The 12218-nt window shown below is 41.5% G+C and overlaps 1 protein-coding gene across 1 annotated transcript in view; it reads right to left on the bottom strand.

Annotated features, from left to right (window-relative positions):
• The window catches only part of vps26c (VPS26 endosomal protein sorting factor C), a 51172-nt gene extending 39232 nt beyond the window's left edge, over positions 1-11940 (bottom strand). Inside the window, exon 1 of the mRNA XM_043701352.1 lies at positions 11801-11940. Coding sequence (XP_043557287.1) covers positions 11801-11857 — 57 coding nt within the window. The 5' untranslated portion in view covers positions 11858-11940. The remainder of the gene's footprint in view (positions 1-11800) is intronic.
• Positions 11941-12218: the final 278 nt, after the last annotated feature.

Genomic DNA, 12218 nt, shown 5'->3' with positions numbered 1-12218 from the left:
CAAGAGTTCATGGTGTCCTCTAGAACAGCAGTTTCTCAATGAACTATATAGTCATTTTACAGGAGGAGCATCCAGATAAGGCAACATGTGTATTAATTGGGTGACCATTACAATCAACAAGTATTAACAGTAAAGATTAAGCCATCTACTTTACACAATGAATAACTGACTTCACACAATGAATACTTTTCACCTTATTAACTGACATTACATACTGAGTTCTTCCAATAGTGTTAAATGGCTCTACATAACGAATGCTTTTCTACTTTGTTAACCTATTACCCTTGCCTGCAGCACCCCATTGTTATCTCTAAGTTCTGACCTGATCTGAGTCATGCTTAGCTCAACCTGTTTCATAGAAATCAGAACTTAGCTCTTTCCCTGCCTGCTTATACCCTATAAACACTCATTCCCTCCTTTTATCATTTCAATGATAACCACCCAGATGGATTACGAGCTTTCATAAAACTGACAGCCAGCATTTAACCAAGTTACTGACACATAGCATACAATGATTATAACAAAAATTACTAGCCCCTTCCCAACTCCTGTACTCAATACTCTGACCAAGAAAGGAAAGCATACCAAACGCCTTCTTCATTATCCTATCTACCTGCGACTCCACTTTCAAGGAGCTATGAACCTGCACTCCAAGGTCTCTTTGTTCAGCAACACTCCCAAGGACCGTACCATTAAGTGGATAAGTCCTGCTAAGATTTGCTTTCCCAAAATGCAGCACCTCGCATATATCTGAATTAAACTCCATCTGCCACTTCTCAGCCCATTGGCCCATCTGAGCAAGATCCTGTTGTAATCTGTGGCAATCTTCTTCGCTGTCCACTACACCTCCAATTTCTGGTGTCATGAGCAAACTTACTAACCATACCTCTTATGCTCACATTGTCATTTACATAAATGATGAAAAGTAGTGGACCCAGCAATGATCCTTGTGGCACTCCACAGGTCACAGGCCTCCAAACTGAAAAACAACCCTCCACCACCACCCTGTCTTCTACCTTTGAGCCAGTTCTATATCCAAATGGCTAGTTCTCCCTGTATGTCATGAGATCTAACTTTGCTCACCAGTCTCCCATGGGGAACCTTGTCGAACACCTTACTGAAGTCCATGTAGATCACATCTACTGCTCTGCCCTCATCAATTCTCTTCATTACTTCTTCAAAAAACTCAATCAAGTTTGAGAGACATTATTTCCCACACACAAAGCCATGTTGACTATCCCTAATCAGTCCTTGCCTTTCCAAATACATGTACATCCTGTCCCTCAGGATTCCCTCCAACAATTTGCCCACAACCAACGTCAGGCTCACTGGTCTATAGTTCCCTGGTTTGTCCTTACCACCTTTAACAGTGGCACCACGTTAGCCAATCTCCAGTCTTCCAGCACCTCACTTGTGACTATCGATGATACAAATATCTCAGCAAGAGGCCTAGCAATCATTTCCCTAGCTTCCCAGAGAATTCCAGGGTACACCTGATCAGGTCCTGAGAATTTATCCACTTTTATGCGTTTCAAGACATCCAGCACTTCCCCCTATGTACTATGGACATTTTGAAGATGTCACCATCTATTTCCCTACATTCTATATCTTCCATGTCCTTTTCCACAGTAAATACGGATGCAAAAAACTCGTTTAGTATCTCCCCCCATCTCCTCAGCTCCACACAAAAGCCAACTTGCTGATCTTTTCGGGGCCTTATTCTGTCCCTCGTTACTGTTTTGGCCTTAATGTATTTATAAAAAACCCTTTAGATTCTCCTTAACTCTTTCTGCAAAGCTATCTCATGTCCTCTTTTTGCCCTCTTGATTTCTCTCAAGTATACTCCTACTGCCTATATATTCTTTGAAGGCTCCCCTTGATCTATCCGGTCTAGAACCTGACATATGCTTCCTTCTTTTTCTGAACCAAACCCTCAATTTCTTTAGTCATCCAGCATTCCCTATACCTACCAGCTTGCCTTTCACCTCAACAGGAATATACTTTCTCTGAACTCTCGTTATCTCATTTCTGAAGGCTTCCCATTTTCCAGCCATCCCTTTACCTGCGAACATTTACCCCCAAAGAGCTATTGAAAGTTGTTGCCTAATACCATCAAAATTGGCCTTTCTCCAATTTAAAATTTCAACGTTTAGGTCTGGTCAAAAAAATAAAAACGAGAAACGCTGAAACTAAGGTAGTACTAATACTTGGGTTGAAAAGGGAAAGTTTGAATGTTTGATGTTTCAAAATTTTGGTTTGTTAAAGTGCTGGTTCAGAAAATCCTTTTCAAATAACTGTTTTTCCTTATTTGAATCAGGATCTCAATTCCATGTGTTTTGTGGGCTATGTCATGGGGCAGATTTTGTTTTTACATTGAAATTGTACAACATTACATTCTTTTTAAAATTATTAAACTGGTAACCTTAAAACAAATTGATTGAGTGTCTTGAGCCCCTGATTTGTTTCAAATTCTGCAATGTCTGTTTCAATAAAAAAAACAGTTGGGTCAGGGGTCATTCTTTAGCCAGATGAGAGTATTGTATTAAAATATCTTTGCTGCTATGTTTTCAATGCAGAGTGTTCACAAAATATTTTTTCGCTTGATGCTTTACGTTTTTCTGGAGAGTATCGGAACTTGAGGCTGAGCTGTTTAAATTCTGTCAATTATTGTTTCGGCTTCATTGGCCCTCTTCATATTGCAAATTCAAAGAATGTTGAGTTCGAACAAAGTTGCCACTGTAATTCCGACTGTGTTATTTGGGAAGTTCCATTTGAAGAACCTATTTTAAAATATTCAGCATTTGTTTCCCACAAATATCTGAGATTTAAATCTGAACTGAAATTGCCACTTCAATTGCTAAAGCTCAAAGAACATTTTGTTGTTTTCTTGCTCTTCCAGACTTCTGAAATACTTTTCCTGACAGCTTTCACATTAGCCAGGTTAAAGCCAGAAGTTATACACTTCCTGTTCCTTGGAGGAGCTGTGCACATAGCTCAAAACAAAGACATTTTTATACTTTTCTTACAGAATGAGCAGTAGGTATAGTTAGTAAGTTTGCAGATGACACCAAAATTGGAAGTATAGTGGACAGCGAAGAAGGTTATCTCAGAATACAACAGGATCTTGATCAGATGGGCCAATGGGCTGAAAAGTGGCAGATGGAGTTTAATTTGGATAAATGCGAGGTGCTACATTTTGGGAAAGCAAATCTTAGCAGGACTTATACATTTCGGAGGATAGGTGTGGACTTGTTGGGCTGAAGGGCCTGTTTCCACACTGTAGGGAATCTAATCTTAACGGTAAGGTCCAAGAGAGTGTTGCTGAACGAAGAGACCTTGGAGTGCAGGTTCATAGCTCCTTCAAAGTCGAAGCGCAGGTAGATGGGATAGTGAAGGTGGTGTATGGTATGCTCTCCTTTATTGGTCAGAGTATTGAGTACAGGAGTTGGGAGGTCATGGTGCGGCTGTACAGGACATTGGTTAGGACACCAATTGCATGCAATTCTGGTCTCCTTCCTATTGGAAAGATGTTGTGAAACTTGAAAGGGTTCAGAAAAGATTTACAAGGATGTTGTCAGGGTTGAAGGAGATGTTGAATACGCTAGGGCTGTTTTCCCTGAAGCGTTGGAGGCTGAGGGGTGACCTTATAGAGGTTTATAAAATTATGAGGGGCATGAATAGGATAAATAGACAAAGTCTTTTCCCTGGTGCGGGGGAGTCCAGAACTAGACGGCGTAGGTTTAGGGTGAGAGGGCAAAGATATGAAAGAGACCTAAGGTGCAACGTTTTCACTCAGAGGGTGGTACGTGTATGGAATGAACTGCCTGAGGAACTGGTGGAGGCTAGTATAATTGCAACATTTAAAAGGCATCTGGATGGGTATATGAATAGGAAGGGTTTGGAGGGATATGGGCTGGGTGCTGGCAGGTGGGACGAGACTGGGTTGGGGATATCTGGTCAGCATGGACGGGTTGCATCCAAGGGTCTGTTTCTGTGCTGTACATCTCTATGACTCTAAAGATACAAGCTACGATCATATAGTACCTTCAGACAATTACCAATCAATACCCGATATTGCTTTATTTGACAGTTACTTGGTCCAATAATATTTCCTGGGAACCAACTTTGTTTTCCAACACTCAGGCCACCCTTATCTCAATAACCGAGCCATTGCACCTGGATCTGAAGGTCAGTTAGGATGGCCAGTAATGTCTTATCTAGTCTTGTTATTTCTATGCTGTAAAGGGAGCATTGTCTGCTAATCTCTATTGAAGCAGACTGGTTAGTTAATTATTCAGCTATAGCACAATTAACAGTTAGTAACTTAAAAGCCATTTTATGCAGCTTTTAGCAGAATTGTCAATTTGTAGCCTCGAAGCCATTTTGTCATGTTATTTGCAGTGAGAAGCCATCTTATTGCCACCTAAGTTATTAAGAACATCTGTTAAGCAGTTGCTCCTGACAACAACTAGTTACCTCCGCCTGTATTCAGATTTCAGATCCTCATGACTAAAGCTTATGTGGGGGAAAACAGACACAACAGAAAATGACTGAGTACTCAAGTATTACAGTGTCACCCACAGGAATTATGACTGAATCTCCAAAGATCAAACAATCATTGACAAGGTATGCCCAAAGAGCAAACTGCCTCAAAAGATGTTCAAAGATAGGAGCCAGTTGTTCTTCAAATATCTGAGAAAACCAAACTTTATAGTTGATCATTCTGTTGAGGGATGAAAATCAAAAAGTAGTTTTGCTTAACATTTCAAGTTAAATAGAATCATAGAATCCCTTCAGTTCAGATAGAGGCCATTTGGCCTATCGAGTCTGCACTTCTGAACAGCATCCCACACAGATCCTGTAACCCCACATTTACCATGGTTAATCTACCTCGCCTCCACATCTCTGGACACTCCAGGGTAATTTAGCATGGCCTATCCACCCAACCTACATATCTTCGGACTGTGGGAAGAAACTGGACCACCTGGAGGAAACCCATGCAGAACATGGAAACTTCACACATAGTAATCGAAGGTTACCCAGATCCCTGGCACTGAGAGGCAGTAGTGCTAACTACTGTTAGGAGTAAGCCATTTATTCCCTTGAACCTGCTCCACCATTCAAAAGAACCATGGCTGACCTAAATTTTAAATTGACACCCCTTTATTCTGAGAGAATGCCCTCTGGTACAAGACTCTCCCATGAGTGGGGGGGGAACATCCTCTCAGCTTTTACCTTGTCAAGCCTCTTAAGAATTCTGAATATTTCAATGAGACTCCTCACATTTTTCATAACTCCAGTGAGTGGAATCCCAACCTGCTTAGCCTTTGTTCGTCACTCAATTTTTATCCACTATCTCTTGAAGGCCTCAGCTGATGGGTCTCAAGCTCATTTCCAGGAACTACATTCCTTATTCTAACAACTCAGTATGTGAATAAAGCTTTTTTTCACATCACCCTTGCTTCTTTTGTGCGTCACTTTAAAATGTATGTCCTCTCGTTCTTGTTCCTTTTACAAGAGAGAACAGCTTCGCCTTATGTACTCCGTCTTTGAAAACCTCTATCAGACTTCCTGTCAGCCTTCTTCTCTCCAAGGAGAACAGTCACAACTTCTTCAATCTATCCTCATAACTCAAGTTCCTCACACCTGGATTTTTGTAAATTCTTGTAAATCACTTCTGCACTCTCTCCAATCCATTCTTTCCTACAATGTGGCACCTACAAAGTACACAGAATTAACAAGTGTCTTGTACAAGACCATTACCACCTCCCTTGTTCTTGTACTCTGTGCTCCTATTAAAGCCAAGAATACTAAACTTTATTAATTACTATCTCTGCCTGTCTAGTCATCTGTACTCCTTCAGATAACTTCTAAAGAACTTATGCACCCTCTTTAGAACTACGCACCCTATTTTTGTTGTCCTTCAATATTCTTCCAACCAAAGGATTTGAAATAGCAGAACAAAAAAAGTAATGGAAGCATGGATTCAGGATCTCCTCACTGTAAAATAATAAAGCAGTTGTTTTAGTGATAAACACAGATCATTCAATATTTACAACTACAAAACAGTTTAAGATTGCACATCTTTCTAGTCCTACCTGTTAACTAATTTTACAACAATAATAGTTATAATTAAAGAGAAGAGTTAGAACTGCTGGTATTATGCCATTCCTAGCATACAATCCTTCCTCATCAGATTGGTTGAAAATTCAAAATTAGAAAGTTAAAAATATATTCAGTGTGTAGATTTTAAATTACAGAACAAAAATTTGAAAATCCGTCAAAATTTCAAAATTAATTTCCTATGGTGAATAAACCAATACCAGCAGTATTGGTCCCTTTATTTAAGGGGAGATGTTATTGTATTGGAGGCAATTCAGAGGAGGATCACTAGGATGATCTTTAGCATAGAGGGATTGTCTCACCAGGGAAGGTTAAACAGGTTGGGATTCTCCTCACTGAACTTTAGAAGAAGTTCTACAGTGTAGAAACAGGCCCTTCGGCCCAACAAGTCCACACCGACCCGCCGAAGCGCAACCCACCCATACCCCTACATTTACCCCTTAGCAATTTAGCATGGCCAATTCACCTGACCTGCACATCTTTGGACTGTGGGAGGAAACCGGAACACCCGGAGGAAACTCACGCAGACAAGGGGAGAACGTGCAAACTCCACACAGTCAGTCGCCTGAGGCGGGAATTGAACCCGGGTCTCTGGCGCTGTGAGGCAGCAGTGCTAACCACTGTGCCACCGTGCCGCCCACATATAGGACTTGTAAGAGGCTTGAGAAAATGAATGCTGTTAGGATGTTCCCTCTCGTGGGAGAGTACAGGACCTGAAGGCACAGTTTCAGAATTAACAGTCTTATAGAGTCACAGAGTCATAGAGATGTACAGCATGGAAACAGACACTTCTGTCCAACCCGTCCATGCTGATCAGATATCCCAAACCAATCTAGTCCCACCTGCCAGCACCCGGCCCATATCCCTCCAAACCCTTCCTATTCATATACCCATCCAAATGCCTCTTAAATGTTGCAATTGTACCAGCCTCCACCACTTCCTCTGGCAGCTCATTCCATACACATACCACCCTCTGCGTGAAAACGTTGCCCCTTAGGTCTCTTTTATATCTTTCCCCTCTCACCCTAAACCTATGCCCTCTCGTTCTAGACTCCCCGACCCCAGGGAAAAGACTTTGTCTATTTACCTGATCCATGTCCCTCATCATTTTGTAAACCTCTATAAGGTCACCCCTCAGCCTCCGACGCTGCAGGGAAAACAGTCCCAGCCTGTTCAGCCTCTCCCTGTAGTTCAAATCCTCCAACCTTGGCAACATCCTTGTAAATCTATTCTGAACCCTTTCAAGTTGCACAACATCTTTCCGATAGGAAGGAGACCAAAATTGCAAGCAATATTCCAACAGTGGCCTAAAATGAGGAGGAATTTCTTCTCACAGAAGGCTGAATCTTTGTTACAGAGCTGTGGGGACAGACTTCCTGTGTATATTTAAGGCCAAGGAAGATAGAGGTTATTGAACTGTAGGGTAATCAGGAAAGGACTGGAAACTTGGAGTGCCAAATCAGCCATGATCCTGTTGAATGGTGGAGCAAGCTTGAGGTCTGAATGGCCTACTCCTGTATCTATTTCTTATGGTCAGACCCTTGATGCTGACAAAGTAACAACCAGATCTTATCAATCCTCATTGAGAACTTTGCCTGTGTCAATGTGTTTTCTCTGTATGAAGATTGCTACAAAACCACTTATCTTTAATATCTCTGGATTAGAAAGGAGCAGGAAACAGTTAAATCTCCCATTCCTAATTGGTATTCAATAGTTCCTTCCAGAAAGTGCAAGCATGGAAACATCAGGTGAAAGCAGTTCTGAAACAGGGTCATTGAACTCAAAAACATTCACTCGATTTCTCTCTCTCCACAGATGCAGCAATAGTTTCTCCAGCAATTTCCGATTTTGATTCAGATTTTCCAGCACTTTCAGTTCTTTGCTTTCTATTATGTAGCTGAAAGCAGGATTGAGCTGAGTTAAGATCCCTGATAGAATTTACTGTAATGTACAAAAATAGTGATAAAATAACCCAGCTACAGACTCAGTCATCAAATTCAAATAAAAGACTCCAACTGATTTGACTTAACTGGTGCACTTTGGCCTCCAAATAATGTATCCCTGGAGAATCCATCTTTCTGGCATGTATTAGTAATCCAGTTAAAAAATTAAGAGTTTACAATACCTAAATATCAGATTTGGGTGGTTCTCAATCTCTTGCATCAAATGAATCTTTAAAAACCTCTTGAATAAATTTGAGTAGAATAACATTATAATCTTTTTTATAGTTCCTCATCACTTTTACCCCTCAGTCTCATCACCCCTGGATGATATTACCAAAAGCATAACTTGTTTTTAACGTGGTAAAACATAATAAAAGGTCAAGAGTAGGGAAAGGAGAGATATGCTATAGCGTTACATCTAACACTGTAAATCCCCAAGTGTGGTCTGGGAACCACTGATGGTCTGCAAGGGTCCACCAGGTACTCCATGGACTGGTACAGATGCAAGTCACTGATGTGTAGTGCTCCGCCACATGATAGAACAAACCAGTGGTGCAACATCACTGGACGAGTGACAAGGGCTCAACTCCATGGGCGGCACGGTGGCACAGTGGTTAGCACTGCTGACTCTCAGCGCCAGAGACCCAGGTTGCATTCCCACCTCAGGCAACTGTCTGCGTGGAGACATTCTCCCAGTGTCTGCGTGGATTTCCTCCGGGTGCTCCGGTTTCCTCCCACAGTCCAAAAATGTGCAGGTTAGGCGAATTGGCCATGCTAAATTGCCCGTAGTGTTAGGTGAAGGGGTAAATATAGGGGAATGGGTCTGGGTGGGTTGCTCTTCAGAGGGTCGTTGTGGACTTGTTGGGCCGAAGGGCCTGTTTCCACATTGTAAGTAATCTACATAATCAAAATGCCCAACTACAGCATACTGTTATATGTTCAATGTAGAGCAGCTGATGGACTTTGAATTTATTAAATAAATTATGGAATTGAAAACCCATCTCAGTGTTAGTGACCATGAAAATAACACCAATTGTCATTTTTAAAAAGCCATCTGTTTACCAATGTGTTTTAGGGAAGGAAATCTGACATCCTTACCCGATATGGCCCACATGGGTCCAGACCAATAGCAATTTCACCCTCTGAAATAACCTGTCAAGCCACTCAATTTATCAGCAAATACAGATGAACAACAAACGCTGACCTTGAAATTGTTTATTTTAATTATTTCTCTATGTCAAAGAATGTGTAACAATATAAGCAAGATGTGGTTTACAGAGATCTGCAGCATGGAAAAAGTTCCTTCAGCCAATTGCATCAGCGTTGGCTAAAAACAACCGCCGAACTATTTTAATCACAATTTCCAGCACTTGGCCCATAGCCTTGTATGTCTCAGTTATTTTCATCAACTCACTCAGATATATTGTGACAACTCCAGGACAGGTGAACCCAGACCTGAGGCATGGCAGCAAGTATATAAACTTATGTTAGATCATATAGCCTCAAGATTTCATTTTCACTGAGAACCAAGAGGAACTGGCAGAATTTGGAGGCCCATTTGAGATTTAAGGCTTTAATTTGGAACAGGACACTCAACAATCACCTTCCTGATATCTCACAAAAAGCATAGTTCTTCCTACAAAAAACACACTGGCTGACAAGCAAATCAGGTGAGGTATGATCCACAGATGGTCTGCAGGATACAAGTGGTCAATGGAAAACAAACATTTCAGAACCACAGCTCTCACAACATAAGAACATATAAAGGTTTAAACTTCAGTTTCATCTGTTTTACTTAACACCAACAAATCACGATTTCAAGCATGACATCACATGACCGACTCTGAAATGCATCAGCTCCACTCCAATACCTCTCTTCTCCCCAATCCCCACCAATCTGCTGTACTGATCTCTTCAAAATGATTCAATAACTTTTACATATAAACATTTAACATTCAAACAACCAAGCCTTTATCAGGTAGAAAAAATGACATGCATTTTAATAAAAAGTTATGTTCATCTGATCCCTGCATCTACTTGCTAAACTATTTTTCTTGAGCTAATGACCTACGTAATAACAACTTCTCAGCTCAAACATTTCAGCTTGCATTGTTGGATGTTTAAAGCTAACTTAATTTTCAGCTCTTTCTGCTCTAATAAATTTGATTTCTGCACTGTGAGAGGTGATCAACTCAATCGCACTATAACCCATATTAACAAAGTGTTAAATGAAGACCACAGTCAGAAAATACACCATTCATAGAATTATACTGTACTGAGGGTGTATTTCAGCTAATCTAGTCTGTACCAAAGCCACTAAGTCTACCGTAATCCCGTAACTTTGAATGTTATGGCATACTTATCCAAATATTCGTTCGAAGGTTGTGAGATGTCCCATCTCAACTATCCCTACAGTGCATTCCAGCTCTCCTTCACTGACATGTTAAGGGGTTAATTTGCTCCACTGGCCTTCAAGAAATTGGATGCCCGGGGATAGGTGGGTGGGTATGTTTCTCTGTCTTGCAGGTACAATGTAAAAAAAACTTTACATTGCCATCTCCTATTAAAAACATTTTCACTCAGGAGCAGCAAACTTCTACTATAGAAGGGTGAAGGGGTGACGTCACTGGATATATTCAAAAAGAAATAAACATATAAAAGGCATCAAGTTATGGAGGAGAATCACAGAGATAGACAACCAGGCAAGACCATGTTGAATAGGGGAGCAGGGTCGATGGGCTTTCTGCCCTATTTCAAATGTTGTGAAGAATATGAATTATCCTTAGTTCACTGGTCAATAGTTTTCCCTCAAATCATTTGAAAAACAAAGTGTCCAGTGATCACACTGCTATGTATGCATATTGCTGCCATTTTCAACACAGTAACAAATATACTTCAAAACGTACTTCATCAAATACAAAGTGTTAAGACATTCAGTGGCTGTGGGGAGAAAGAATTACACAAATGCAAATCTATTTTTCCCCAGAGCCTCAGCTAAATGTAAAAACTTTCTTCGGAATGATGAAGAGGAGGAAACCATTTCAACCTCATCCACTCCAGTTTCAGCAATAAAACAAAAGAGCTGGGGAAACTCTATAGGTATGACAGCATCCCTGAAGTGAGAAATAGAGTTAACATTTCAGAGCTCAATGTGATGCATCATAGTTCCAAACCATCATGAACCCAACACATTAACTCTATTTCACACTCCATAGATGCTGCCAGACCTTACCAAGTTTCCCTCTTGATGTCAGATTTCCAGTATCTGCAATACTTTTACTTTTTTAGAACCCGCAAATGCCTAGGGCTGTAAGCTATCTATCAGCAGGTACCCAGTACACCTTGTCAGAGTCGACTCTCCTGCTCCTCGGATGCTGCCTGACCAGCTGTGCTTTTCCAGCACACTTTTCGACTCTGACTTTCCAGCATCTACAGCCCTCACTTTGACACAGTGTTCCATCCATCCCTGAGACAGAGTGACACTATGCATGATATGAAAATGGAATGGTTTTTCTGGGGGTGGAAGCGGAAGAAATTCAGAGTGGACTAAACTCAGCGTAGACTGTCCATGCAGACTCGATGGGCTGAGTGGCCTCTTCCATACTAGATTATTGCATAGCTCCAAAGTAAACATACCCCACTGACGATGCAGTGGTCTTCCCTCACTCACCCAAGGAATACGGCAAGTATTGCATACAGTAAGAAGCAGCAAGACGTTGCACTCAGTCACTCACCCCCTCATGATAAACTTTATTCGCCCGTTTCAGCTTGATGTCCACCACAGACCCCATCACTGCGACCGTTACCGTCACGCGCTGAAACCCCAAAGCCTCCCGTGGTCACATGATTCCGATGGTCGTGTTGAGGGTGGACTCCTCTGGTCCTCCCACCGTCACGTGCCCTTCCCAGCATACACCACAGTCGACCGTTGGTGAGGGCTGGAAACTCGCCTTCAAATGAGACGACTTTTGCTGGTCGTCCATTGTAGAAAATATCCAGCCAGGTGTTTCTGGGGGCAACGGTCTTTTCCAAGCGGTCGGTTTGAACTATAAGCCGACATCGAGAACTTAATTTTTCAGTGAAACGTATTTTCTGTCTGCCATTTGTTTCTGGCGTGTGGATGTTCTCGGCCAAAGTTGGAAAAAATGGGGT

The sequence above is a fragment of the Chiloscyllium plagiosum genome, chromosome 12 (genome assembly GCF_004010195.1).
Source record: "Chiloscyllium plagiosum isolate BGI_BamShark_2017 chromosome 12, ASM401019v2, whole genome shotgun sequence".
NCBI lineage: Eukaryota > Metazoa > Chordata > Chondrichthyes > Orectolobiformes > Hemiscylliidae > Chiloscyllium > Chiloscyllium plagiosum.
This window is presented reverse-complemented; position numbering and strand designations above follow the sequence as displayed.